The following is a 26,981-nucleotide window of genomic DNA, read 5'->3' as shown; positions in this document are numbered from 1 at the left end:
CATGAACTTGGAAGTCATTTTCAGCCAGGTGTCCGGATACTTTTGATGACATAGTGTATGTTCAGTTTCAAGTTGAATAAGGTAATTGCACAGCATGGCTGAATGAAGATATTCCAATGGGAGGAATTTCCTTCCTTGATTGTCGGCTTCGCGCTGGGCGCCGTTATCATCCTGAGTAATACACTGTCTGGAATACACCATGAATATACTGAGTACAGCTGGTTATATTGTAACTAATTTGCAGTAGTAAATTAAGAAATTTTCTCTGTTGTATACATGTGTTCGTTTAAGTGTAATACTGTGATTATTAATCTTTCCTTGTATGGATTCTCTTGTTATTCAGGAATGTTTTACTTCTATCTTTTATGGTTATTATAAAAATTCAAAACACAGCAGTAACGTATAATATTTGCTCTGCAGAGATGGAGTGGGTCGGTGGGTCAGTGGGTCAAGTGGGTCAAGTTTTCTGAGTGGGTCAGTGGGTCGTGGGTCAACAGCATGTGACCCACCACCCTCCGTGACCCACTGCGACCCACCACCCACCATGACCCACTGTGACCCACCGTGACCCACTATGACCCACTGCGACCCACCGACTCAGTATAATCTACCGACCCTCTCTGCTCAGTGCATTGTAGACAGTATCTTCTGAAGACTGGTAAATTTGTCTCTGTTTTACTTTCAAGACCTTAATTTCCCTACCTTTTCCATTTGTTTCTGTCTACTTACCTGAGGTGAGTAAATCTAACCAAGTGAAAAAAGAACTTCAGGCACTTTTGGATATTGATATTTTTAATTGTAATAAAGCAATAGAACTTATACTACTACTTGGCTTTCGATACCTGTAAGTTTTTAGAGGAGCTAACTACTGCAAAAAATACATTTTTGAATCACTGTAATATATAAATTATTTTTAAAAAAATGAATGTAACTATGTGTGCCTAATCATCACGGCCAAATTGCAAAGTCACATTAAATTACTTTTGGTATATAGTTAGACCTTAATGCAAACTGGGATGTTATATTGCTTTCATTATAATGCATAATATTCTAAGGAGGTAGTGAGAATGCGAAAAAAATGAGTATGTCGCAAGTCGTTAAACTTACGGAGCTGAAATTCAGTGTATTAACTCTTTATTGAAAATAAACAGTGTGTGTCCTAGCATTTTTTAAAATTCTCCTTTATGTGTGTGTGTGTGGGGGGGGGGGCACTTTAAATATATGGAAAATTGGTAGTGAGTTGGTTTGCAAAAATGATCGAAAACGATCAATGTTATTCAAGAAAAAAATTAGAAACAAAAAATACAGTGCTTGGCTTCATATATCCATTGCTTTCTGCTATAATAATTGCTGAAGCTTATGTTTATTATATGAAGCGCTTACAGCACAGGGCAATCAACCCATAAAGTTGTGACAAAAATAGGCATAAAATTTGTACTCTAAGCTTAATTACGCGGAAATTTGAAGTTTGGATTGTACGCATTATTGTATGGAAAATTTTACACTTTTCCTTTTACGTTCGTCTACTTACCTTGATTTGGAATTTTCAGATTTCATCCTTTTTTCCACTGAAAAGTATCGATAATTCAACAAGGAAATAATTATACTATGATAATTTAATTGAAATTCATCGTAATTTAGCACATGGCAAACAGCAGTGTCGTAATTGAAGTTGAAGAAGGAGGGAAATTCCCATTCACCTCTGAATACTTTCCAGAAACCTCGTTCTCTTTCGCTTTCTAGATGGGGGAGGGAACTTGGTAATGGCATCGAACCTTTATGTGTAATTACAAAAATTAAATTTGTAAGCAAATAAGAAATCATCAGTTTATCAGGCTTTAATTGATAATTTATTCACAAGATTCCCTATCGAAGGCGTGGTAGATGAAGTTTCTGTTCTCCATGAGTCGACATTACCAACTGACATGGTTGATACGGAAAAGATGTTGTATGGTGATAGAAAGATGATACTTCCTGCTGAGTATTTCAAAACTGACCAAGAAGAATCGTTACCTGACTTAAGTCTAACAAGCAGATTGTCGATGAGGAGTTGCAGAAATCGGGTAGAAGTATTATTAATTTTCACGACAGAGTGCGAACGGAGATTTCCCCTTATGAATTTACAGGTGACTGATATTAGAAATAGACTAAGTGCTCAAACATGATCTAACTTGTTGTCATCAATGTTAATGGCCCACTGCTAGACAAGCTCAAAGTAGACGAGCTAGTTATTTCTTGGCTGAAGGATAGACATCATTCCGCTGCGGATGATTTACCACGAAAAAGTTACCAACAGGAAATAAACCCGATTTCAGATTTGTTTTAAGATTGAAAATTACGAGTTACGGAAAATGTATAAGCTTGTTTGTGTTATTCAACTTTGTACCTAATTTTTAATAAGTCTCTTCTTTGCTTTATGTAAAATACTTTGAATAAATATTCATAATAATTGTAATTATGCATATTTGTAACTTAAATTTAACATGGTGTTTTAGTGATTACACAAATTACAATTATGAGCATACTTTATGGAAATGCTCTTACATAGGGTACCCGAGCACCTTTATACACTATGAAAAACTGATTTTTCAAGTCTTTTGTGAGAAAAATACTGTGAACTGAGAAACCATAACCTTTTCCATATTGTACAGGGATATTTTCCTGCAAATAGAAGTTTCTTTTGGAATGCGTTCAGAAATTAACACTTGCAAGAATACTCTTTTAGTACAAGTATATTTTAGACACACACTAATTTCCCCCACCTCGAACTATTTCAATTTCCTCACTAACAAACACTTTACCATTTTATATCGCAAAGGTCAGATCCACCGTTATTGTAACAGAGTGGTGCTTGAGCGATTGACTAGAAATTCAAACTCTGATTAGTGACAATTTCACAGTGTTGTTTTATTACAAGTGTAAACTCTTTAGTCAGTACAGAAGGGGCCGTGGATCGTGTTCAGAGTTGATGACGATGGATTTTGGTGAGTCAGAGTAGGTCACAGTGGATGAGAGTGGTTCATGGTGGGTGGTGGGTCACGGTGGGTGGTGGGTCAGAGTGGGTCACGGTGGGTGGTGAGTCATGGTGGGTCAGAGTGGGTCATGGTGGGTCAGTGGGTCGTGGGTCAAGTTTTCATTGACCCACGCCAACTCTGTTGCTCTGGTTTTACAAATAATGATTGCCCTTTTCGTTAACATATAAGTCAGTTCTTTTTCGTCCACGTAAACTAACATTTACAAATCTTAAGTCTTATCTTCCTAGTGATATCTTTTGAAGGTTGTTAAACCATGGTCTCAGTCGTTCGGTTAGATGTCGCGTTGGCTGCCTATAGTGAAGGTTTTTACTACAAACTTAATGGCGAATTGTGAGTTTTAAGTAGTAAACAGGCAGTGGCGAATCTAGCCCGGGACCGGGGGGCCTAGGCCTCCCCAGTTTTCAGGATGACCAAAATAATTTTAAGCTATTATTTATATATTTTTGAAACTTTATAGTAAACTCATGATATACTTCTCATAGTCTAGGGTCTGGCAGCCCCCTCAGTTTTTACCTTCTAGTTCCGCCACTGTAACCAGGATGCTATAAATGAATGGAAGGAGCTGTTTCTGTGATTCGGGTGTGTCTCCTATTTAAATAATAGTATAACGTTGCTTGAATTACGCTGTCTTGGGACAGAGGCTATTTACGTTAAGATATATTAATGTTCCCTGTTTCCTTTTACATTTTGTTCCGGTGACATCTGACCCAGATTTGTGAATTATTCTCACTTCCGGGTCCCGATACGCGCTTCGGCGGAATATAGAACTTGATCATGTTTGACATTGAATGTGGACGTAATATTGTATGCAAAAATATGAAGTTTGTTATTGGGAATAACGTGATGATACCTAAACATTGTTGGGAATAGTTTAGACAGCAAGGTGTAACTACTAATTCGTGAACGCAAATTCTTGGTGTTTATTTTGAAATTATACCTTTAGTGAATAGTTATTAATATAAAAGGAAGAACTTTATCTATAGAACGGTGGCTTACATCGAAATTAGTAACTTGTAATTGATATTTTTCTTTCGTTCTTCTTTCTTTCCATCATTTGCAAATATCTGTGTTAACCCAACTGTGGTAATTAGATGCTGTGATAAACAGTGTGGTGTTATTAAACAATAAATGTAAACTCTAAGTAACATTGTTTCGATTATTTAACGTTTAAATACCAGCTTAAGTAGAGAGGTTAAACTAAATGAGCATTGTGCTAATTAATTGCCTTCTTCGAAGTATTGCTTTTAAGATATTCTTCATTTATTTTTTCTTTTCTTTTCCTTTCCTTTTCGTGCTACATCCTCCGGTGGACAAGATCTTGGTTCTGATTAATTGAAGTTTAGCTTTTGTTCTTTTCGTTGCGCTTGATGCCATCCTATCAGCTCCTATCAGGATTACTAGGATCCCGAGTTAAGAGTTGATAGACTGGGCTAAATTAGAGACTTATACACGAGCATATAAAGAGAAAGATCAGGAATATTTCCTGCAACGGATGGTCACTTCTAATGAAATATGGATGTCCTATGACAATCGTAAATATTCAGAACAGTCATTGGGTCGTGAGTCGTGATCAATGTTCAAAATAGTTCTCCTAAAGACCCCACTGCCTGCAAAAGGTGTTGCGGCTGTCGTTGTGGGTGTGATCTATCACGGCTTTCTCCGTCGAGATGAAATCGATTAATCTTTCATTTGCATATTTAAGAATTTCTTGCTTCGTTCCCATTTTCGTAAAAAAGAATACCGTAGTTCCCATGACTTTTGCGGTGACCCTCGTATATTACTTAAATTTACATTTATATGCTAATTATTATCACAAGTAAGCTTCATTATTTGTAGTAACACAGCAGATGAATGACAAATTGTCCGCCTCTGATTCCTGATTTGATCTTGGTTCATGCTAATTTGTGATGGACAATATTTGTATCCGTGAGTTATCCAAGTTTTCGACTACATACTCATTCTATTTTCCTTTTATTATCCATCTCCTTCCTTAGACAGAAGACAATTGTAAACATTAAATTAAATACCGTAAATACGCGCGTAATTTTCGCATCCCAATTTTGAAGGGCATTTTCTGTATATTTTATTTTCCTCGCGTAATTTGCGCACGCGAGGATTTGACAGTGATTTCTAAGGTAAGAAACTTCTTAATCAATTTTTTAATGTTATTTTTCTACCAATTTAGAATTAGTTGTTTGTTGTCAATTCTTCCTACAAAGAAAATGTGTAATTCTTACCGGTATTTTCGTGTTATTTTGACTGGGGAAAAAAATTAGATGATCTTCACTGATGTGGCTTTTTTTTCGCATAATTTACGCACCCTTGTTTCAAAACAACTTTTTTCGTCTAAAAAAGAGCGAAAATTACGCGAGTAAATACGGTATTTTATTTCGTTTCAGAGCAAAAGAACCATCAAATTTGTTAGAAAAACAACTAAACTGGCAACTCTGCACGCAAGATTATGTTTGTTGTTTGAACTTTATTATTATTTTCTTTCCTTTAGAGATCCATTAGAAAGAAGATGAAGAAGAGAAATACTCTAAGAGGTGCTGCTTTAAGAGGAACTGAAATAATGAAAACAGACAACACAACAGTAGTTGATACGTTCAACCTACGGAACGAAGCCACAGAATACTGGTAAAAACAAAAGCAAGATCAACACCAGCAAAACGAGTTCTAAAGTCAAAAACACACTAGGTGGCATATCCTGCCGTGGCAGGTTTATTTACGATCACAGAGTCTCTATTTGTCACTGCATCGATAAACAGGTATCATTTATCGCACATGATTGGATTCACTACAATAGATGTTGAGTTCATGATACTGACACTGTTAATTAATAGAAAATGGAAAAGGAGAAGATAGTGCAAACATTTAAGAGTTTATCCAATAATTTTGAATTATAGACATGAAGATTTTTCCCCTGCCACAAGGGTTTCATGTGTGTTTGGAATGAAGAATGTTACGGGAATTATTCTATTCTATTCTATTCCTCCCTCGCGGGAGATTTTATAATTAAAAAGTCACAGCACTAAGGCCAAGTTGACTGCTTCACTAGAATTGTTTTAAATCTTTTTGTTATTAATATAATTGTAGAAGGTGGTCCTTTCCAAAATGGACGAATTGGCCTGATTCAAATAATTCTGTTTTCACACTAGTTTGTAAATTAAAAAGGAAGACAGAAGCGTAGAACATACGAAAAATTATGTATAACACTATAAAAATTGTAATACAATAAATTATGTTCAAAATTGAAATTGTTAAAAATTAAATTGTAATAATTGAAGAGCATGACGCTCTATTGTGTAGAACATTCTACGCCATCTTGCCCTACGGGAATTATGTAGCAATCGAATATAAGAAGACGATGAAATAGTTTAGGTAAACCTTTGTTAAAGTAATTGTTTCGAAAACAAAGTTGATTCAAGTTGCTATTCTTGTTTATTCAACAGAAATAGATTATTATAAGTATGTTGTAATGTTTGTGTCAATGTCGGCTTTTAATTTTGATCATGGCGCTAGTAGAATATATTAAACACTTAAGAATAATTGTCTACAGACACTGGAGACATTTGATAGTTGTACATACTAAAAAAAAAAGTGAATACACAACAGTAATATTGGGCTAAATAAATTAAGTTATGGTACAGGTAAAGTGGAAACGGGCCGTTTCTTAAAGTTTAGTAATACTACAATACGTTGTTCCATTCATTAACATGGTATAATCTATCACCGTTGCTGATTCGTGTGCTTTTGACTTGAAATATGCATGATGCACTCATGTTATACTAGAAATAATTTTTTATTCTTTGAAAAGAAGTGGATATTAATTTTTATTTGAAAGTGTCGCTTTCTTTTACCTACCTTACACATTCCTTATGTCTGTTCTTTTGTCTAGAACTTACAAGTAACTAAATAACTAGAGCAATCCCTACATTCTGGAAGATCTCTTGTCCAACTTCCGGTGAAGCCTTATATGGTTCAGATCCACATTAAGCTGTAGGCTCGGACCTCTATAATTTACTAACTACAGATTCGCACACACAACTATGCTCGTCTTGTTATTCGACGATCTTCAACACCAAGCCCTCTACAGACAGATGCACATTCCGTGTTGTGAATTTGGTTGGAGGAGTATTCTGAAGGCGCCTCCTACAGGGGAAACAGATCATGCACGTACAGTATATCCTAATGTATTAATATGACAATTTGTATCTTCACATGGCTTAACTTGTGTGAGTTGGTCACATGCTCAACATTCTGAAATATTTATGAAATTTAGATTTAAAAAAGGGCCAAGAATTAAATTAGATTTGAAAATTATGCATCGTCTTAGAACAACGAAGAAAACTCAGCCTGCTGTTGTCTGGCCAAATCCCAAAATCCTTTATGTGCTAGTGGATTGATATTGATATTAACTATATGAAACCTTGAGAAGTCTATACTGTATAACAAACTTTCCTGAAACCTGTTATTATTCCTCACTGATGTATTATAGGAAATTTTAGAAATGTTTTGTTTAGACGTATCTAATGCTTTATTTGGTGAACTCACATATACACATGGGCTCTCTGAACTGTCCCTTAACCATGAGTCAATACAATTGTAATATCTTATTGTTCGTCACAAATAACGTAACACTTTTCGAAACCAATCGTATCGTTTGTGGGCCCTCCTTGCTGATCTAGTGGCAAAGTCGTGTGCTTTTGCAGCACGTAATTCCAGATACGATTCCCAGTGGGAGTGCACAAAAATTTAATTTTACAATTACATGCTTTCATTAATCCATTAGTCATCCGGTTCCGTTAACGTAAAGGGCGTTAAACTTAAAATAATTTAATTTGTATCGTTTGTGCAGTGTATGTTATTGATACTATACTTAAGAAGTACTAAGAAAACGTACGCAGTTGTCTTCTAGATTTCTAACACTAGTAGTAGAAAATGGATCGATCTGGGCCAACCTAGCTCATACTAGAACAACTCACAAGCCCCTGGGAAATTGACCACCGTACACCGTGAGCCCACGGTCTTTTACGACCTCCATTTTAGGGGTGAATTTATTCCCTTTTATGAGCACTTTTTAGGGGGTGTATTCGTTCTCTTTTACGAGCACATTTTTAGGGGGTGAACTCGTTCCCTTTTATGAGCACTTTTCCAACCCCTATGTTAATTACGAACACATAGAAGAGAAGATAACACATAACACTACGTAACACACAGCAGAACAGATAACACATAAGAGTACATAACATAACAAGGGTGTACTCTTTCTCTTTTATGAACATATTTTTCAACCCCTATTTTAACATAGCAGAAATTACACTGACACTACGTAACACACAACAGAACAGATAACACATAAGAGTACGTAACATAACAAGGGTGAACTCGTTCCCTTTTATGAGCATATTTTTCAACCCCTATTTTAACATAGCAGAAATTACACTGACACTACGTAACACACAGCAGAACAGATAACACATAAGAGTACGTAACATAACAAGGGTGAACTCGTTACACTGACACTACGTAACACACAGCAGAACAGATAACACATAAGAGTACGTAACATAACAAGGGTGAACTCGTTTCCTTTTATGAGCATATTTTTCAACCCCTATTTTAACATAGCAGAAATTACACTGAGACTATGAACACACAGCAGAACAGATAATACATAGCACAGCTAATAAAAGAACATGGCTTATTTTTCAACCCCTATTTTAACATAGCAGAAATTACACTGAGACTATGAACACATAGCAGAGCATAAGACTACGTAACACACAAGGGTGGACTCGTTCTCTTTTATGAGCATATTTTTCAACCCTTACGAACACATAGCAGAGGTGTATTCGTTTTCAACCCCTTAGCATAAGACTATGCAACATAGCAGTTACGAACACATAGTAGAGCAGATAACAAACACAACAACCTCCATTTTAGGGGTGAATTTATTCCCTTTTATGAGCATATTTTCCAACCCCTATTTCAACATGACAGAGACTACGAAACATGGCGGACATAGCACAGGGGGTGTATTCATTTTCTCCACCCCTAATTGAACATAGCAGAAATTACACTGAGACTACGTAACACACAAAAACCTCCATTTTAACGGGTGTACTCGTTCTCTTTTATAATTACTTTTCCAACCCCTATTTTACCATAGCAGATTTTTCAACCCCTATTTTAAGACAATGAATACCTATGTAACATAGCGATTCGATACGCTCTTTGAACCGACTTGGATGAAACTCGGCATATGGGGGTTTTCGACCATGCTGAGTACGAATATCATACTTATTTTTACCTGGGTCCTATAGTATATGTGGCATACGCCCTTTCTATGACAATTTTAACCAATTTGGGTGAAACTCAGAATATAGGGGTTTTCGGACATGCTGATTACGAATATTATATTTATTTTTATCTGGGTCTTATAGTTTATGTGGGATACGCCCTTTGTATGACAATTTTAACCGATTTGGATGAAACTCGGTATATGAGGGTTTTCGGACATGCTGATTACAAATATCATACCTATTTTTATCTAGGTCTGATAGTTTATGTGGGATACGCCCTTTGTATGACACTTAAAAGCTAATAACTCGAAAACGGAGTCAAATATCGAAGTGGTGTGGTGTATCCACATTTAGCAATAGGTCATCAGATACCAAAATTAGTGGTCATCAAGGTCAAAGGTCAAAATACTTAAAACCTAATAACTCGAAAACGGAGCCAAATATTGAGGTGCTGTTTCCAAATCTAGTAATTGGTCATCAGGTACTACAAGTTCCAAAATTAGTGGTCATCGAGGTCAAAGGTCAAAATACTTAAAACCCAATAACTCGAAAACGAAGCAACGTATTGAGGTGGTGTTTTCACATTTAGTAATTGATCATCAACTAGCACAAGTTCCAAAAATAATGACCATTGAGGTCAAAGGTCAACATACTTAAAACCCAATAACTCGAAAACGGAGCCACACATTGAAGTGCTGTTTCCCCATTTAGTAACTGGTAATCAACTACTACAAGTTCCAAAATACTGATCATCGAGGTCAAAGGTCAACATACTTAAAACCCAATAACTCGAAAACGGAGCCACACATTGAAGTGCTGTTTCCACATTTAGTAACTGGTTATCAACTACTACAAGTTCCAAAATATTGATCATCGAGGTCAAAGGTCAACATACTTAAAACCTAATAACACGAAAACTGAGCCACATATTGAGGTGCTGTTTCCACATTTAGTAATAGTTCATCAATCACTGCAAGTTCCAAAATAATGACCATCGAGAGCTTGTAAACGGAGCAACGGATAAATTTTGTACAAAGCAGAAAAAGGGAAGGAGGAATAAATTTGAGTGGCCTATTCAATTTTGTACCAACGATAAATGCCATTTTAACTAGCTGAGAATTATGTCTTCTTGTACTAATTAAATAAACGAAGGAATATTGTACCAATGAGAAATGTCATTTTTTCTAGACCATGTTCTAATATTTAAACAAACGAAGGGGTGAATTTGAGTGACCTATTCAATTTTGCACCAACGAGAAATAATTGCGTATTTTAAACAAACAATCGGATAAATTTAACCGGCTCAGAAGTTCAATACTATTTTGTACTCTTGAGTGAGCTTTCCAATTTTGTAGCAAGAAGGACCATTTTTTAAACTAACTCAGAATTTCATTTCATTTTGTAATACTCAAATTTGGATGGAGTGTTTAGTTTTGTACGAACCAGAAGCATTTGATTGGATTATTTCCTTATGTACCAACTGGAAAAAGTGAAGGGCCATTATTCAAATAAACGAAGGAATACCAACTAGGAAAAAAGAAGTGAAGTATGAATAAAATTTAGGTGGACTATTTTCTTTTGTACCAACTGGAAAAGAGAAGAAGAGCTACTTTAACAAGCTCATTATGTACTGTTTAAAGAAACGAAAATTGACTATTTAACTAGCTCAGAATTTATGTAAGAATAATTTCGATGTTCTTCTTTTTATATCAACGAGAAAAAATGAACTAGCTGAATATTTAAATATACGAAAGAATAAATTTAAGTGACATATTCAATTTTGTACCAATGAGAAATGGCATTTTTAACTGGTTCAGAATTTTACTACTCAAATAAACAATGGAATATTTAGTTTTGTACCACCGAGAAAAACAAAGAAATTGCACCATTTTGAAGTATTCAAATAAACAAAGGACTTATAATTTGTGTCAACACAAAATCAATTAAACGAAGTAATGCATTTGAGTGAGCTATTTAATTTGAAAAACCGAAGCAGGATCATCTTATACCATTTTGTATTATTTCAACAAACAAAGGAATAAATTTATATTAACCAGAAAAAGCAAAAAAAAGGACCATTTTAACTAGCTGCGAATTTTATATTATTTTAAACTAGTCTAATAAACGAAGGCATAAATATGAGTGAGCTATTTAGCTTTGTACGAACCAGAAAAAAGTGAAGAAGACCCTTTTTAACTAACTGAGAATTTCTGTGCCTTTTTGTACTATTTAAACAAACGATGAGATAAATTTGAGTGACCTGTTTTTTGTACTAACCAGAAAAATCGAAGGTCAAAGTACTAACCAGAAAAATCGAATACCTTTATACTAGCCCAATGAACGAAAGAACAAATTTGGGTGTTCTACTTTTTTATACCAAACAAAGAAGAACCATTTTAACTTGCTGAGTATTTTATACCATTTTGTACTACTCAAATAAACGAAAGAAAAAACGAAAAAAAGACCAATTTAACTACCTCAGAATTTATATACTTTTTGTTTAGGTGTCCTACTTTTTGTACCAGCGTGAAATGCCATTTTAACCAGCTCAATAGTATTCAAATAATCAAAAAACCGAAGAAGGATCATTTTAACTAGCTCAGAATTTCTGTACTTTTGTGCCATTCAAACAAATGAAAAAACTAAATTTGGATGGAGTATTATTTTTTTGTGCCAAGCAGAAAAAGGAAAGGCGAAGAAGGATCATTTTATACCTTTATGTGCTATTTAAATAAACGAAGGAATAAATTTGAGTGATCTATTCAATTTTATACCAATCAGAAGAAAAGCAAAGAAGGGCCATTTTAACTAGCTGAGTATTTTTGTGCTACACAAATCACCAAATGAATAAATTTGAGTGACCTATTCAATTTGGTATCAACAAGAAATACCATTTTAAATAACTCAGTATCTTATACCTTTTTGTGCTATTTAAATAAACGAAGAAAGCGAAGGAGGTCCAATTTAGCTAACTCAGAATTTTATACCATTTTGTACTAATCAAATAAACGAAGGAATAAATTTTTGTGACCTATTCAGTTTTGAAAACAAGCAGGAAAAGAAAAGAATTAACATTTTGTACTAATCAAATAACCATATTAACTAACTCAAAGAAACGAAAGAATAAATTTTGAGTGGCTTAAGCAAAGAAGATCAATTTGTACCTTTTGTGCTATTAAAACTGAGTGACCTATTCAGTAGAAAAAATTTTGTTTGCAATTAAAAAAAACGGAGAAGGTCTATTTTATGTACATTTTGTACTACTCAAATTCTACTTTCTGTACCAACCAGAGGAAAACAAAGAAATACCATATTCTGCTACTCAAACAAACGACGGAATAAGCTCAGAATTTCTATACCTTTTTGTGTTATTCAAATAAACGAAGGAATAAATTTGTGTGACCTATTCACTTTTATAGCAAGCCCCTTTTAGTTTTATACCAACCATGAAGGTCCATTATACCATTTGTATTACTCTATTTCATTTTTGTAACAATCAGAAGAAAACAGCTCAGAATTTTATACCTTTGTGGTGTTACATTTTGTATATTTTTGTGTCATCCAGAGAACAATTTAAATTGACTCTCCCGTCACTAAGGAAGGCTCATAAAATATTGAACGTGAGATTTAACAAACCAGAGTTGAGTCATAATTGTGTAGAACAGACTACATAGCAATTTGCGTACTAAAGAAAAAAGAAGAAAGAGCATACTTGACCATTTTGAATCAGCAGAAGAGATTATATCAAAGTAATAGAAGTTTTCAAATTTCCATGTTTCATACCATCTATAAAGAGTGCTGCAGATATTTAAACAACGTTACGAATGCGTTACCTAACATTTGTATTGCTAGTATAGTGAGAGTCCTAAGATACTGCGTATTGCTCAACGATTCAATTATTTTTTAAAACTTTTTTCCTCGTCTAAGGTAAATTATATGAAACTTCAAATATATATTTTTGCATTTATGTATTTTATTATAATGGAATATAAGTTTATAGAGTATATTTGGAAAATAATAGAACATACATCATGATGTTTTATATTGCTTGATACATATTATTAAACACGGAGAATGCATAGAATGCTTTTATTGTAGGTATATAAATAGATGTATCACACTTGATTTGCTTTTGCTGAAGAGTAGAAAAATGACTAGCATGGAAATTGCTTATGTTTCACCTAGAGAAAAAGAAATTCAGCGTGAAAACGAGAAACCTATACTGTTAATCCAGCCGTCTGACCCCGATTTGCCAGATGAATTACGTGATAAAGTGAGAATCATATATCCAACACAAGAAATAGAAGAAGTGTATTATTTTAGACGCTATAATAGATATAATGATGAAATACTCCCGGAAAGTGATGATGACAGTGTTTCAAATATTACCTGTTTTGAACTGGAAGCTAATGAGTGCGAGTGTACTGGTGAAAGTATTAGTCATACATGTGTTATACAATTATTTAATGAGTATACACCAAATTCAGTATTATTATGTGAAGCATGTTCTAAACATAATGAGAATGAAAAAGATCACAACTGTTTGCTGCAGTATGATTACGAATTATTGCAAAAGGTGTGGACGATCTTAATTAAATGTGAAATGAGTGAGAAAATCTATAAACTTTATATAAAGAAGCATTTTAAAGGTTGTAATATTAAGAACACTTATACTTTGGAGAAAAAATTTAATCTGGTATATGAATACATTACAGAGTGTGATTATTATATCAACAAAATAGTAGAAATGTTCTTAGAGAAAGATAAACAATTATTTAATTCTGTAAATGAACACTGAGCCCACCGTAGCATATGCATTTGATTGTGTAAAAATAGAAGAACTTGAACTGTTAAATGGATCAATTAGTAAAATAGTATTGTAATATTACAAACATTGGACTTGGGCAACTGAATTGTCAGTGAGAGTCAATTTAAATTGTTCTCTGGATGACACAAAAATATACAAAATGTAACACCACAAAGGTATAAAATTCTGAGCTGTTTTCTTCTGATTGTTACAAAAATGAAATAGAGTAATACAAATGGTATAATGGACCTTCATGGTTGGTATAAAACTAAAAGGGGCTTGCTATAAAAGTGAATAGGTCACACAAATTTATTCCTTCGTTTATTTGAATAACACAAAAAGGTATAGAAATTCTGAGCTTATTCCGTCGTTTGTTTGAGTAGCAGAATATGGTATTTCTTTGTTTTCCTCTGGTTGGTACAGAAAGTAGAATTTGAGTAGTACAGAATGTACATAAAATAGACCTTCTCCGTTTTTTTTAATTGCAAACAAAATTTTTTCTACTGAATAGGTCACTCAGTTTTAATAGCACAAAAGGTACAAATTGATCTTCTTTGCTTAAGCCACTCAAAATTTATTCTTTCGTTTCTTTGAGTTAGTTAATATGGTTATTTGATTAGTACAAAATGTTAATTCTTTTCTTTTCCTGCTTGTTTTCAAAACTGAATAGGTCACAAAAATTTATTCCTTCGTTTATTTGATTAGTACAAAATGGTATAAAATTCTGAGTTAGCTAGATTGGACCTCCTTCGCTTTCTTCGTTTATTTAAATAGCACAAAAAGGTATAAGATACTGAGTTATTTAAAATGGTATTTCTTGTTGATACCAAATTGAATAGGTCACTAAAATTTATTCATTTGGTGATTTGTGTAGCACAAAAATACTCAGCTAGTTAAAATGGCCCTTCTTTGCTTTTCTTCTGATTGGTATAAAATTGAATAGATCACTCAAATTTATTCCTTCGTTTATTTAAATAGCACATAAAGGTATAAAATGATCCTTCTTCGCCTTTCCTTTTTCTGCTTGGCACAAAAAAATAATACTCCATCCAAATTTAGTTTTTTCATTTGTTTGAATGGCACAAAAGTACAGAAATTCTGAGCTAGTTAAAATGATCCTTCTTCGGTTTTTTGATTATTTGAATACTATTGAGCTGGTTAAAATGGCATTTCACGCTGGTACAAAAAGTAGGACACCTAAACAAAAAGTATATAAATTCTGAGGTAGTTAAATTGGTCTTTTTTTCGTTTTTTCTTTCGTTTATTTGAGTAGTACAAAATGGTATAAAATACTCAGCAAGTTAAAATGGTTCTTCTTTGTTTGGTATAAAAAAGTAGAACACCCAAATTTGTTCTTTCGTTCATTGGGCTAGTATAAAGGTATTCGATTTTTCTGGTTAGTACTTTGACCTTCGATTTTTCTGGTTAGTACAAAAAACAGGTCACTCAAATTTATCTCATCGTTTGTTTAAATAGTACAAAAAGGCACAGAAATTCTCAGTTAGTTAAAATGGGTCTTCTTCACTTTTTTCTGGTTCGTACAAAGCTAAATAGCTCACTCATATTTATGCCTTCGTTTATTAGACTAGTTTAAAATAATATAAAATTCGCAGCTAGTTAAAATGGTCCTTTTTTTTGCTTTTTCTGGTTAATATAAATTTATTCCTTTGTTTGTTGAAATAATACAAAATGGTATAAGATGATCCTGCTTCGGTTTTTCAAATTAAATAGCTCACTCAAATGCATTACTTCGTTTAATTGATTTTGTGTTGACACAAATTATAAGTCCTTTGTTTATTTGAATACTTCAAAATGGTGCAATTTCTTTGTTTTTCTCGGTGGTACAAAACTAAATATTCCATTGTTTATTTGAGTAGTAAAATTCTGAACCAGTTAAAAATGCCATTTCTCATTGGTACAAAATTGAATATGTCACTTAAATTTATTCTTTCGTATATTTAAATATTCAGCTAGTTCATTTTTTCTCGTTGGTATAAAAAGAAGAACATCGAAATTATTCTTACATAAATTCTGAGCTAGTTAAATAGTCAATTTTCGTTTCTTTAAACAGTACATAATGAGCTAGTTAAAGTAGCTCTTCTTCTCTTTTCCAGTTGGTACAAAAGAAAATAGTCCACCTAAATTTTATTCATACTTCACTTCTTTTTTCCTAGTTGGTATTCCTTCGTTTATTTGAATAATGGCCCTTCACTTTTTCCAGTTGGTACATAAGGAAATAATCCAATCAAATGTTTCTGGTTCGTACAAAACTAAACACTCCATCCAAATTTGAGTATTACAAAATGAAATGAAATTCTGAGTTAGTTTAAAAAATGGTCCTTCTTGCTACAAAATTGGAAAGCTCACTCAAGAGTACAAAATAGTATTGAACTTCTGAGCCGGTTAAATTTATCCGATTGTTTGTTTAAAATACGCAATTATTTCTCGTTGGTGCAAAATTGAATAGGTCACTCAAATTCACCCCTTCGTTTGTTTAAATATTAGAACATGGTCTAGAAAAAATGACATTTCTCATTGGTACAATATTCCTTCGTTTATTTAATTAGTACAAGAAGACATATAATTCTCAGCTAGTTAAAATGGCATTTATCGTTGGTACAAAATTGAATAAGCCACTCAAATTTATTCCTCCTTCCCTTTTTCTGCTTTGTACAAAATTTATCCGTTGCTCCGTTTACAAGCTCTCGATGGTCATTATTTTGGAACTTGCAGTGATTGATGAACTATTACTAAATGTGGAAACAGCACCTCAATATGTGGCTCAGTTTTCGTGTTATTAGGTTTTAAGTATGTTGACCTTTGACCTCGATAATCATTATTTTGGAACTTGTAGTAGTTGATAACCAGTTACTAAATGTGGAAACAGCACTTCAATGTGTGGCTCCGTTTTCGAGTTATTGGGTTTTAAGTATGTTGACCTTTGACCTCGATGATCAGTATTTTGGAACTTGTAGTAGTTGATTACCAGTTACTAAATGGGGAAACAGCACTTCAATGTGTGGCTCCGTTTTCGAGTTATTGGGTTTTAAGTATGTTGACCTTTGACCTCAATGGTCATTATTTTTGGAACTTGTGCTAGTTGATGATCAATTACTAAATGTGAAAACACCACCTCAATACGTTGCTTCGTTTTCGAGTTATTGGGTTTTAAGTATTTTGACCTTTGACCTCGATGACCACTAATTTTGAAACTTGTAGTACCTGATGACCAATTACTAGATTTGGAAACAGCACCTCAATATTTGGCTCCGTTTTCGAGTTATTAGGTTTTAAGTATTTTGACCATTGACCTCGATGACCACTAATTTTGGAACTTGTAGTATCTGATGACCTATTGCTAAATGTGGATACACCACACCACTTTGATATTTAACTCCGTTTTCGAGTTATTAGCTTTTAAGTGTCATACAAAGGGCGTATCCCACATAAACTATCAGACCTAGATAAAAATAGGTATGATATTTGTAATCAGCATGTCCGAAAACCCTCATATACCGAGTTTCATCCAAATCGGTTAAAATTGTCATACAAAGGGCGTATCCCACATAAACTATAAGACCCAGATAAAAATAAATATAATATTCGTAATCAGCATGTCCGAAAACCCCTATATTCTGAGTTTCACCCAAATTGGTTAAAATTGTCATAGAAAGGGCGTATGCCACATATACTATAGGACCCAGGTAAAAATAAGTATGATATTCGTACTCAGCATGGTCGAAAACCCCCATATGCCGAGTTTCATCCAAATCGGTTCAAAGAGCGTATCGAATCGCTATGTTACATAGGTATTCATTGTCTTAAAATAGGGGTTGAAAAATCTGCTATGGTAAAATAGGGGTTGGAAAAGTAATTATAAAAGAGAACGAGTACACCCGTTAAAATGGAGGTTTTTGTGTGTTACGTAGTCTCAGTGTAATTTCTGCTATGTTCAATTAGGGGTGGAGAAAATGAATACACCCCCTGTGCTATGTCCGCCATGTTTCGTAGTCTCTGTCATGTTGAAATAGGGGTTGGAAAATATGCTCATAAAAGGGAATAAATTCACCCCTAAAATGGAGGTTGTTGTGTTTGTTATCTGCTCTACTATGTGTTCGTAACTGCTATGTTGCATAGTCTTATGCTAAGGGGTTGAAAACGAATACACCTCTGCTATGTGTTCGTAAGGATTGAAAAATATGCTCATAAAAGAGAACGAGTCCACCCTTGTGTGTTACGTAGTCTTATGCTCTGCTATGTGTTCATAGTCTCAGTGTAATTTCTGCTATGTTAAAATAGGGGTTGAAAAATAAGCCATGTTCTTTTATTAGCTGTGCTATGTATTATCTGTTCTGCTGTGTGTTCATAGTCTCAGTGTAATTTCTGCTATGTTAAAATAGGGGTTGAAAAATATGCTCATAAAAGGAAACGAGTTCACCCTTGTTATGTTACGTACTCTTATGTGTTATCTGTTCTGCTGTGTGTTACGTAGTGTCAGTGTAACGAGTTCACCCTTGTTATGTTACGTACTCTTATGTGTTATCTGTTCTGCTGTGTGTTACGTAGTGTCAGTGTAATTTCTGCTATGTTAAAATAGGGGTTGAAAAATATGCTCATAAAAGGGAACGAGTTCACCCTTGTTATGTTACGTACTCTTATGTGTTATCTGTTCTGTTGTGTGTTACGTAGTGTCAGTGTAATTTCTGCTATGTTAAAATAGGGGTTGAAAAATATGTTCATAAAAGAGAACGAGTACACCCTTGTTATGTTATGTACTCTTATGTGTTATCTGTTCTGCTGTGTGTTACGTAGTGTTATGTGTTATCTTCTCTTCTATGTGTTCGTAATTAACATAGGGGTTGGAAAAGTGCTCATAAAAGGGAACGAGTTCACCCCCTAAAAATGTGCTCGTAAAAGAGAACGAATACACCCCCTAAAAAGTGCTCATAAAAGGGAATAAATTCACCCCTAAAATGGAGGTCGTAAAAGACCGTGGGCTCACGGTGTACGGTGGTCAATTTCCCAGGGGCTTGTGAGTTGTTCTAGTATGAGCTAGGTTGGCCCAGATCGATCCATTTTCTACTACTAACACTCTTAACGATATTGTTCTTTCTATGTACTCCCAAGGGGGATTCCTTGATTGTAATATAAGATTTTTTTGGTCTACGTCAGAATATTGTCCAAATTGTCATAAATAGCGAACAGCTGAAATAGCACAATATCTTGACAATATTAGGTCTCATTTTAATCACTAAAAAAATGTTTGGGTTGGAAGAGAGATCTCCTTCTTGAGATTCCTAGAATTAATACCAATATAGGAAACAACAAAGAAAATAAAAATGAAATCCTTATTTTAAGTCTTGGGGTTATATCGTGAAGGCTCAAAGAGACTGATGATGCATAAAAGTGAATAGTTTTGGAAGAATTAGTTGAATGACAAAGGGGAAAGAAATTGCCCGCCACAGACACACGTAGTTTAGCCTGGGATCAAACCAGGATATTTCGCAATAGGAGTCCTTCCAACTATGTCATTGCAATTTTCAGAGCTCTCTCGTGGATATATGGGTAAAATTCGCGTTCGAAGTTGGAAGACTGGGTTCAGTTCCCAGTGGGGCCTAATTGAGTTGAAGCTTACGTTAAGTTGTAGGTCCAGATACTGAAACAGACGTTAATTCTAAATCAATGAACCAACCTCATGTGTATTGTAAGTGCGTCTGTCTGGAGACAAGGAGGAAAATACTAGTTTCTATTAAGTATCGGATGAGAAGCAGGCCAGCCAGTGTTATTCATATATAATACGTTAAGTTTCCTGTCCAAATATCTTATTATCTCCAAAATTGTATATTACCAAACAAGAAACAATGTTCTTAGAATGCATACACTTTCATCTATCATTACTAATATCAGAACAAGCAATTTTTACACGTGTGTCCAACAGATCAATGAACTACATACCTACATGCAAATTACAAAACCTAACGTACGTAATTACTCATATTCTGCAAATAAAGCAGTAAACATTACATTATTATTTTACTGTATTCTTTACATCAGAAATTCGATACTGATATTTGCATACCTTTTCATGTGTGATAATTTGCTAGTCGGTGAACGATATATGTTTCTCTTTTGTGTGTACTTTAGACATGCATGTTCAAGATCCGTATCATATAGGTAAACAATTATAGCAAAACAATACGAACTTTTCACGTACTCCCCTGAGGAAATATAGGCAGCAAAGAGTGCTTTTCATTGTCTTCTGATGTTAATCTAAATTGCTAACTTCAACGAAAAAGGTACCAGTGAAAATTTTCCTTTACATCAACAATATATCACATGATAATAACGTTGATAAAGCTACAGATACAAGGAAATACTACAGGATGCACGTATTTAAGCACAAACTGGAGTAGTATGTGAATAATAGACGAAACTTTATTATATTTGTGATGAGCTAATCGTGTTTTTGCTCCCAATATCTCAACACTAATAACAGTGAACTGATCAGAAAATATTGCATTTCGTTGGTTTCTATTTATAAAACAATAAAACACAGCATTTCCATAGGATTTGTCGTAATAATAGGAATTCACTGGCGTCAATATTTTAAAGGAGGTATCAAGTTCAGATTTTGACAATTTGACGAAATCATCTGTAGAATGAACACAACTCACCAGTTTAATTATACTCTAATTTGAAACTACGAGTAGCTAAGTATACGAGGAAATAATATCATAGCGTAATTGGGCATATTGCTTATATCACATACCGTATTGCTTCAGTCGGTATCTTTCAAAAAAAATATTATCTATAGTTATGGAAGAAGTTTCCGATTTTACATATATTTGCTATACTTGAGTCTCTATTTGCATTCTCTAAAATAATGTGTATGGCGTAGTGAATTCTCCCGTGTTTATCATTAGCTGCGACTTTTAAAAAGAATATCAATACATCTACTTTAAATATAAAACATTATCGCTTAAATTAGACACAGTAAGTAAGCTTTCATGACGTCCACAGTACCAACTTGCTTCGTCTTAACAAAAGTCTGGACGATGTGTCGATAATAGAAAAATTAAATATATATATATCTTCAAGAATGGTGCTCGATCGTCGTTTTAGAAACTTTTGTATTCACAAGTGCATTCTCGTTCCACATAACTTTCAAGATGACAAGACCTTTTTTTCAAGTTGCGAAATATTATGAAAGAGGGACACTAGAAAACTCTTACAAGTTATTTGTAGACATGATTTTGTTACTATCTTAAATATTTTGATTTTGACAGTTTTACATACGTATTAGTAACTAGATCCTTTTGTGAAATGTAGCCCACTGGTGCGTTGGTCTACAATAAATACTTTCAAGACACGAATATATTCGTTTACGCATGCTGCAAAATCCACCTGTGATTCTAAGGGTAAATACATAGGTGTTCAAAAGGAAACAGATATTGGATTTATTTTGAACATAACTGGACAAGGAAATGAAATTTATACAGAATGCAACTACACTAACCTCAAGAAACTATATTTTTTAGAAATGATATAGACCGGAACAATTACTAAAGGTGGAAAGACAAACCACTAAGATCGTGCCAGAATAAACCATACTAACTATCTCATCACAGTTGCACATAATTTCTCGTAAACAATGCATTAGATCACTGGCGAGTCAATATTATTTTTTTTAAATACATAGCTAATTTTTGCTAATATATTTGAAGCCGAGAAACTTCAGTAATAAATTTACAACGAACTGAAATGTATCGCGTAGGAGATCTAGCCCACTATACAGCACACAAATTAAGTAATGCCAGTAACAAGGTACGGCTACAACAACAGCCGCAAAAATCGACAGATAAAAATATTGCAGATGATCATGGCTCTGGGCATTTCAGCAACTTCTCAGCTTTTTGTAGCAGTACCTCGTGTCATGGTTTTGGCCATCTGGAAGCAAGCAGTAACTTGATAGCAAAGTTATGCTGGACTTTCATCATTGTAACATTTGCCGTTATTTTATTTATACATATTATTACTATTACAAATAGTTTGATATATGATCCGGAAGTTAGTTCTCAAGTAATCTACGAGTACGTACCATATGAAACATTACCCGTTGTTACAATATGCAGTCAAAGACCATTTCTCAAATCTAAACTTACAGGTAAGTCTATTGTTTTATTTAATTAATTATTCATTTATTTATTTGTTCATTATTGAACCAATTATTCCACACAACATACAAACTTTCTGAAATTAGATACTTTATTTTCATTGTAAATGAAGTTGAAAATAAAGGGTGTCCCATAAAGATCACAACTTTTAAAATGTCCACCATTTCTGTTCTAGTAAGTTGGCAGCACTGAATGTTACACGATTTTCATCTGTTGTCTTTGTGGTTAGTAGTCAAGGATCTTATAAAATAGAGGATCTGTCCCATATATATCTTCATCCTATTAAATAATGAAACCAAAAAACAACCGAGCATCGGCACGTCTGATTGGCTACTCTCGTTTCCGACATCGTCTGATTGGCTACTTTCGTTTCCCTCATGTTTGTTGGCTCAAAACATTGCGATCCTATTGGGCGGCGTGGGCAGAGTAGGGGTGGCGAAACTGTGACGTATGGCTTCAAGATTTTATTCTAAGGGCAGATCCTCTATTTTATAAGATCCTTGTTAGTAGTCACGAAACGCCGAATAGCGCTTGATCGTCATCTGTTTTCTATAGGGGTAGGAATGGAGCGTCTTCTCATAGTGAAAACTTATTGCAAATATGATTAGTGCTCCATTTTTACCCGTACAAAAACAGATGACGATCAAGCGCTATTCGGCGTTTCGTGACTACTAACCACAAAGACAACAGATGAAAATTGTGTAACGTTCAGTGCTACCACTTACTAGAACATAAATTGCGGGCATTTCAAAAGTTGTGCTCTTCATGGGGCACTCTTTATATCATTTTATATTACAATTATTGCGAATACGAAATTAGCAATTTTATCAATTTTCAAATAAGGTGATGGCAATTCAATTTTCATACATGGTGTACGTTTTCTCCGAGACTTTCCAATCATCTCTAGTACTTTGAAGTGAAATAAAACAAGAATGGGAGTGTAAATTTACTCCTCCCAATTAAAAAAAAAAGAAAGAAAGAAAGAAAGTTCGGTGAGAAACTTCATAAAAAGTTTCCAATTTTTATTAAGCATCATAGGGTGTATTTTGTTTGATACTTGTAATTATTCTCTTGTTTGGAATAGAAATTATTCATAGGCAAAAACACCAACGACAAGAGCATATTTCGTAGAAAAATATCTATTTTCATGAAATATAGCGTATAATTTATGATATGTGTCTTAAGAATTGTTTGGAATTGTAATTGGTGAAGAGTAAAGTGATAAAAACCTTCAACTTTAAAAACTCTTACTCTCTTTTACCGGGCTCAGCAACACAAGCAGTGTTTCTTTCAGAAAAAATGTTCCGGGGGAGGGGGGCACATTTAGAATTCCGGGGTCACACTGCTGGTACTTGTCTATTTATTACTATATTATAGACATATTATTTTGGTATCCTCCGGGGGTGCACTCTAAGAGCTTCGGGGGTCAGTGTCTCCCCCCCAAAGAAAAAACATGTCTGGAAGAAACACTCATCAAAAGTATTGAGTACTGTGTGCAGATCAACACATTTCAATATTCGCCAGGGCAGAAAAGGCAATTGTTACATAAACATAAGCATTTATTTATGCTCCTACTCGGTCCCAATATCAGTGGCGGCGATTAGGGGAGTATGGTAGGGCAATTCTCCCAGTTTTTGCCTCCACACCATTATTTAATCACATCTCTCCTCATTAATGGCAAATTTTTTGCCTCCCTTCTAGTGTTCACACCCAATCATAGCTACTGTTTATATCTTATACACTTTTATAGAAATCCCAATAATCAAAGCAAGTGTTAGTGAAGCTTATTTCTACTATTCGACTCGATTGGTATTTGTGTATCTGTTCGTCTGTTTCGTGATAATTTCCACAATACTTGTTCGAATACAATGAAACTTGGACATAGGGTTGCCACCTTTCGCTAAGCATAAAGCGCAACACGCTTAATGAACACGTGCAAATCCGTGATTCGCTATGCTAAAATTTGTACATGGTACAATATATTAAGAAGAATACAAAAATGCACATCGGTAAATCAAAATTGCATTGAAAACTTAAACCGAAAACACACGAAACAGAAAAATCGTAGTATCAACTCGTTGGCTGTTAGTTGAAATGAAGTTATAAACCGTTGAGCTTATACTAACTAAGAATGATATTATTGGTGTTGATTTCACTGCCAACGCGAAAAAGTTTAGATATAGAACCATATGGATATCTAAATATAGGTACACATCTTTGTTCGATATTTACACACATCACTCGTATATTTTGTAAGTGGAAGTGCATATCTTGAGATATTTGACGTCCTGACACATAATTCGTCATCCTTAGGGGTAATTCGGTACGTTGGAAAATTGTCTTGCCAAATTCAGAACAGGTTGCAAACCTACTCGGTATGTGGCTTCCTTCCACTTGCAGAAATAACCCTAAGATCAGTGATGCCAACTTATGGGGGAAAATCCCATTTAGTAGAATTTCTTGATATTAATTTTTCCGAAAGTGATAAAGGGAATTTTCGTCGAAATTTGAAATATATATATGGCATTTTTGTATATACAAAATCCACGCCAACAAAATGCTCTAGGGGTGAAAAACAGATATACCTAGGTAATGAGTAATCAAAGAGCGTGAAGTTGGTGTTACTTCTCAAATTTTAACCAGAGCTATTTGTTTTATCTTGAAAGTTCTTACTACTGAGGAAGTGGATTGTGGAGTGTACGATAATCAAAAATCAATCACCAAGGGCAAGGAACAAAGATTGTGCTCTGGTAAAGTAAAATAATGAACAAGAGAGAGAAAGAGATCAAAAGAGAAACAAATGAAAGAAAGAAAGTAAAATATCAAAAGTGAAACAGCCAACTTCCAAAATTTTCCGCACAAAATTTGTGCAAAATGACATTTTTCTAGCATCGTTAGACTCAGTATGAGGTGATGACACAGCGGCGTGAAGGACATACTGCATTTCTGACAATAAAAGAAACTTCTTTCGAATAAGAAATACTTAGACACAAATTATTTTATATTAATAGAAGGTCGAATACGTTCATTACACATTTTATTATTAGTTGTATTATTACCTTGTATTATAATCAAAAAGCAAAATGGGACATTTTGACTGTAGAGATGGGGTTTTATAACTTTTCAGGTTGGCATTATTTACAGTATGAATTTCTTTTCAAAATTTTTATTTTCAATTTTTTTGTTTAAAAAATTTTAGTTTGAAAAATTTTTGGTTGAAATTTTTAATTTTAAAATTCATTTACTAATTGAAAACAAAATGTTTGTTTGAATGTCAGGAATCTTGTAGTACAATATTCAAAATTTACACATTATACAGAAAACATAACTAATGACAAATTTACAGAAACATATATTCGATTCCTAGAAAAAATTACCAATATTTTTACAATGCCCAATTCTAAGGTTTAATCCTATGAAACCCTCTCGAAAATTTAAAAAGAGTGCATCAATGTACGTACGTCTTATGAAAGAGAATTGATCCTTGTACTCAATTATATAACTATATAAGGTAATAAAGCTTCATGAAAGAAGATACAATATGTTAATAACTGACCACATGTAATATGAATACTTTTACAATTTCTACCCATTGGCGAGGATAAGTGGAACCACCTAAATTTACGAAGTTATATGTTTGAGACATAGAAATGCCTACCAAATTCTGTTTTGGACAGTTCCAAAACTTAAGGGTGGTTCTATGTACCCCTCTCAAATTTTGAGAAGGGAGCATCAAGTACCCATGTCCTATGAAACAGAACCGACCCTTGTACTCAAACATATAATCATATAACTTGTTGAGAAGATAAGTTAGATCAAGGTTTCTCAATCTGGGGGTCGCAAGAGGGTTTCATAGGGGTCGTGAAGATAAGCGGAAGAGATAAATATAATTAGAATCTAATACCGGAAAATATTTTTAAATATTATTTTGAATTTTGTTCTGATAGGCATATTTTTATTTTTATTCATATTATTAAGAAGAACGAAAAATAGGTCTACTAAACATTTTCAACAGGTGCAGAGTTGTTTAAAAATCAAATTAAATGAAAGAGGTACGATATGAAACTAATGAGAATTGCATATTCAAATACCAGAAAAATACAAATGCAACTAAACCTGGATGTGGAAATACAATTAAAATTGAAAGCTAATTAGATACTTTAGCATAGTGTGATTTCACTAGTGCGGTAATGTTCGGTTCAATCTTCGTGACATACTTTATCAACTCATTTAAAATACTCAATATTGAAACAGTATGACGGATTGGATTCCATATTTGTAATATGAATGGAACGACCAAATTTGGTTTCAATTGATTCGCTTTTAGGAAAGTTACGGTACTGTATACACTATATACCGGTACAAGAAATGGATTCTACTATTATAGAAATAGATGGATATCGTGAGATTTCTGTAATAAGTATATTAAATATCCCACAAGTTTTCCAAAGTAAAAACTTTGCTTTGTATATAATTAAATACAAACAAACTATTTCTGAGAAAAACACTATATTCATATTTAAAAACTACATACTGTGACAATTTCGCCAACTAACCAGTGGCGGCAATTGGACGTTAAAAGTTGGGGGGCAAGGCATGATCTGAATATTTGTACGTATATCAATGTTAGTTTTCCTTATTGTTTTTAACACTTTGTTTG

General features: G+C 33.9%; 2 protein-coding genes across 2 annotated transcripts in view; both read left to right on the top strand.

The window, feature by feature from the left end:
• Positions 1-6,362, top strand: part of LOC145691577 (uncharacterized) — a 38,386-nt gene extending 32,024 nt beyond the window's left edge. The window contains exon 8 of the mRNA XM_081766986.1: positions 5,539-6,362. Within this exon, the coding sequence (XP_081623112.1) occupies positions 5,539-5,676 (138 nt within the window). The 3' untranslated portion in view covers positions 5,677-6,362. The remainder of the gene's footprint in view (positions 1-5,538) is intronic.
• Positions 6,363-21,908: 15,546 nt separating this feature from the next.
• Positions 21,909-26,981, top strand: part of LOC145691892 (uncharacterized) — a 38,757-nt gene continuing 33,684 nt past the window's right edge. The window contains exon 1 of the mRNA XM_081767198.1: positions 21,909-22,311. Within this exon, the coding sequence (XP_081623324.1) occupies positions 21,909-22,311 (403 nt within the window). The remainder of the gene's footprint in view (positions 22,312-26,981) is intronic.

This window comes from Thermobia domestica, chromosome 8 (genome assembly GCF_964235325.1).
Source record: "Thermobia domestica chromosome 8, izTheDome1.hap1.1, whole genome shotgun sequence".
In the NCBI taxonomy this organism is placed as follows: domain Eukaryota; kingdom Metazoa; phylum Arthropoda; class Insecta; order Zygentoma; family Lepismatidae; genus Thermobia; species Thermobia domestica.
Note: the sequence above shows the minus strand (reverse complement) of the source record. Positions and strands in the feature narration are given on the sequence as shown.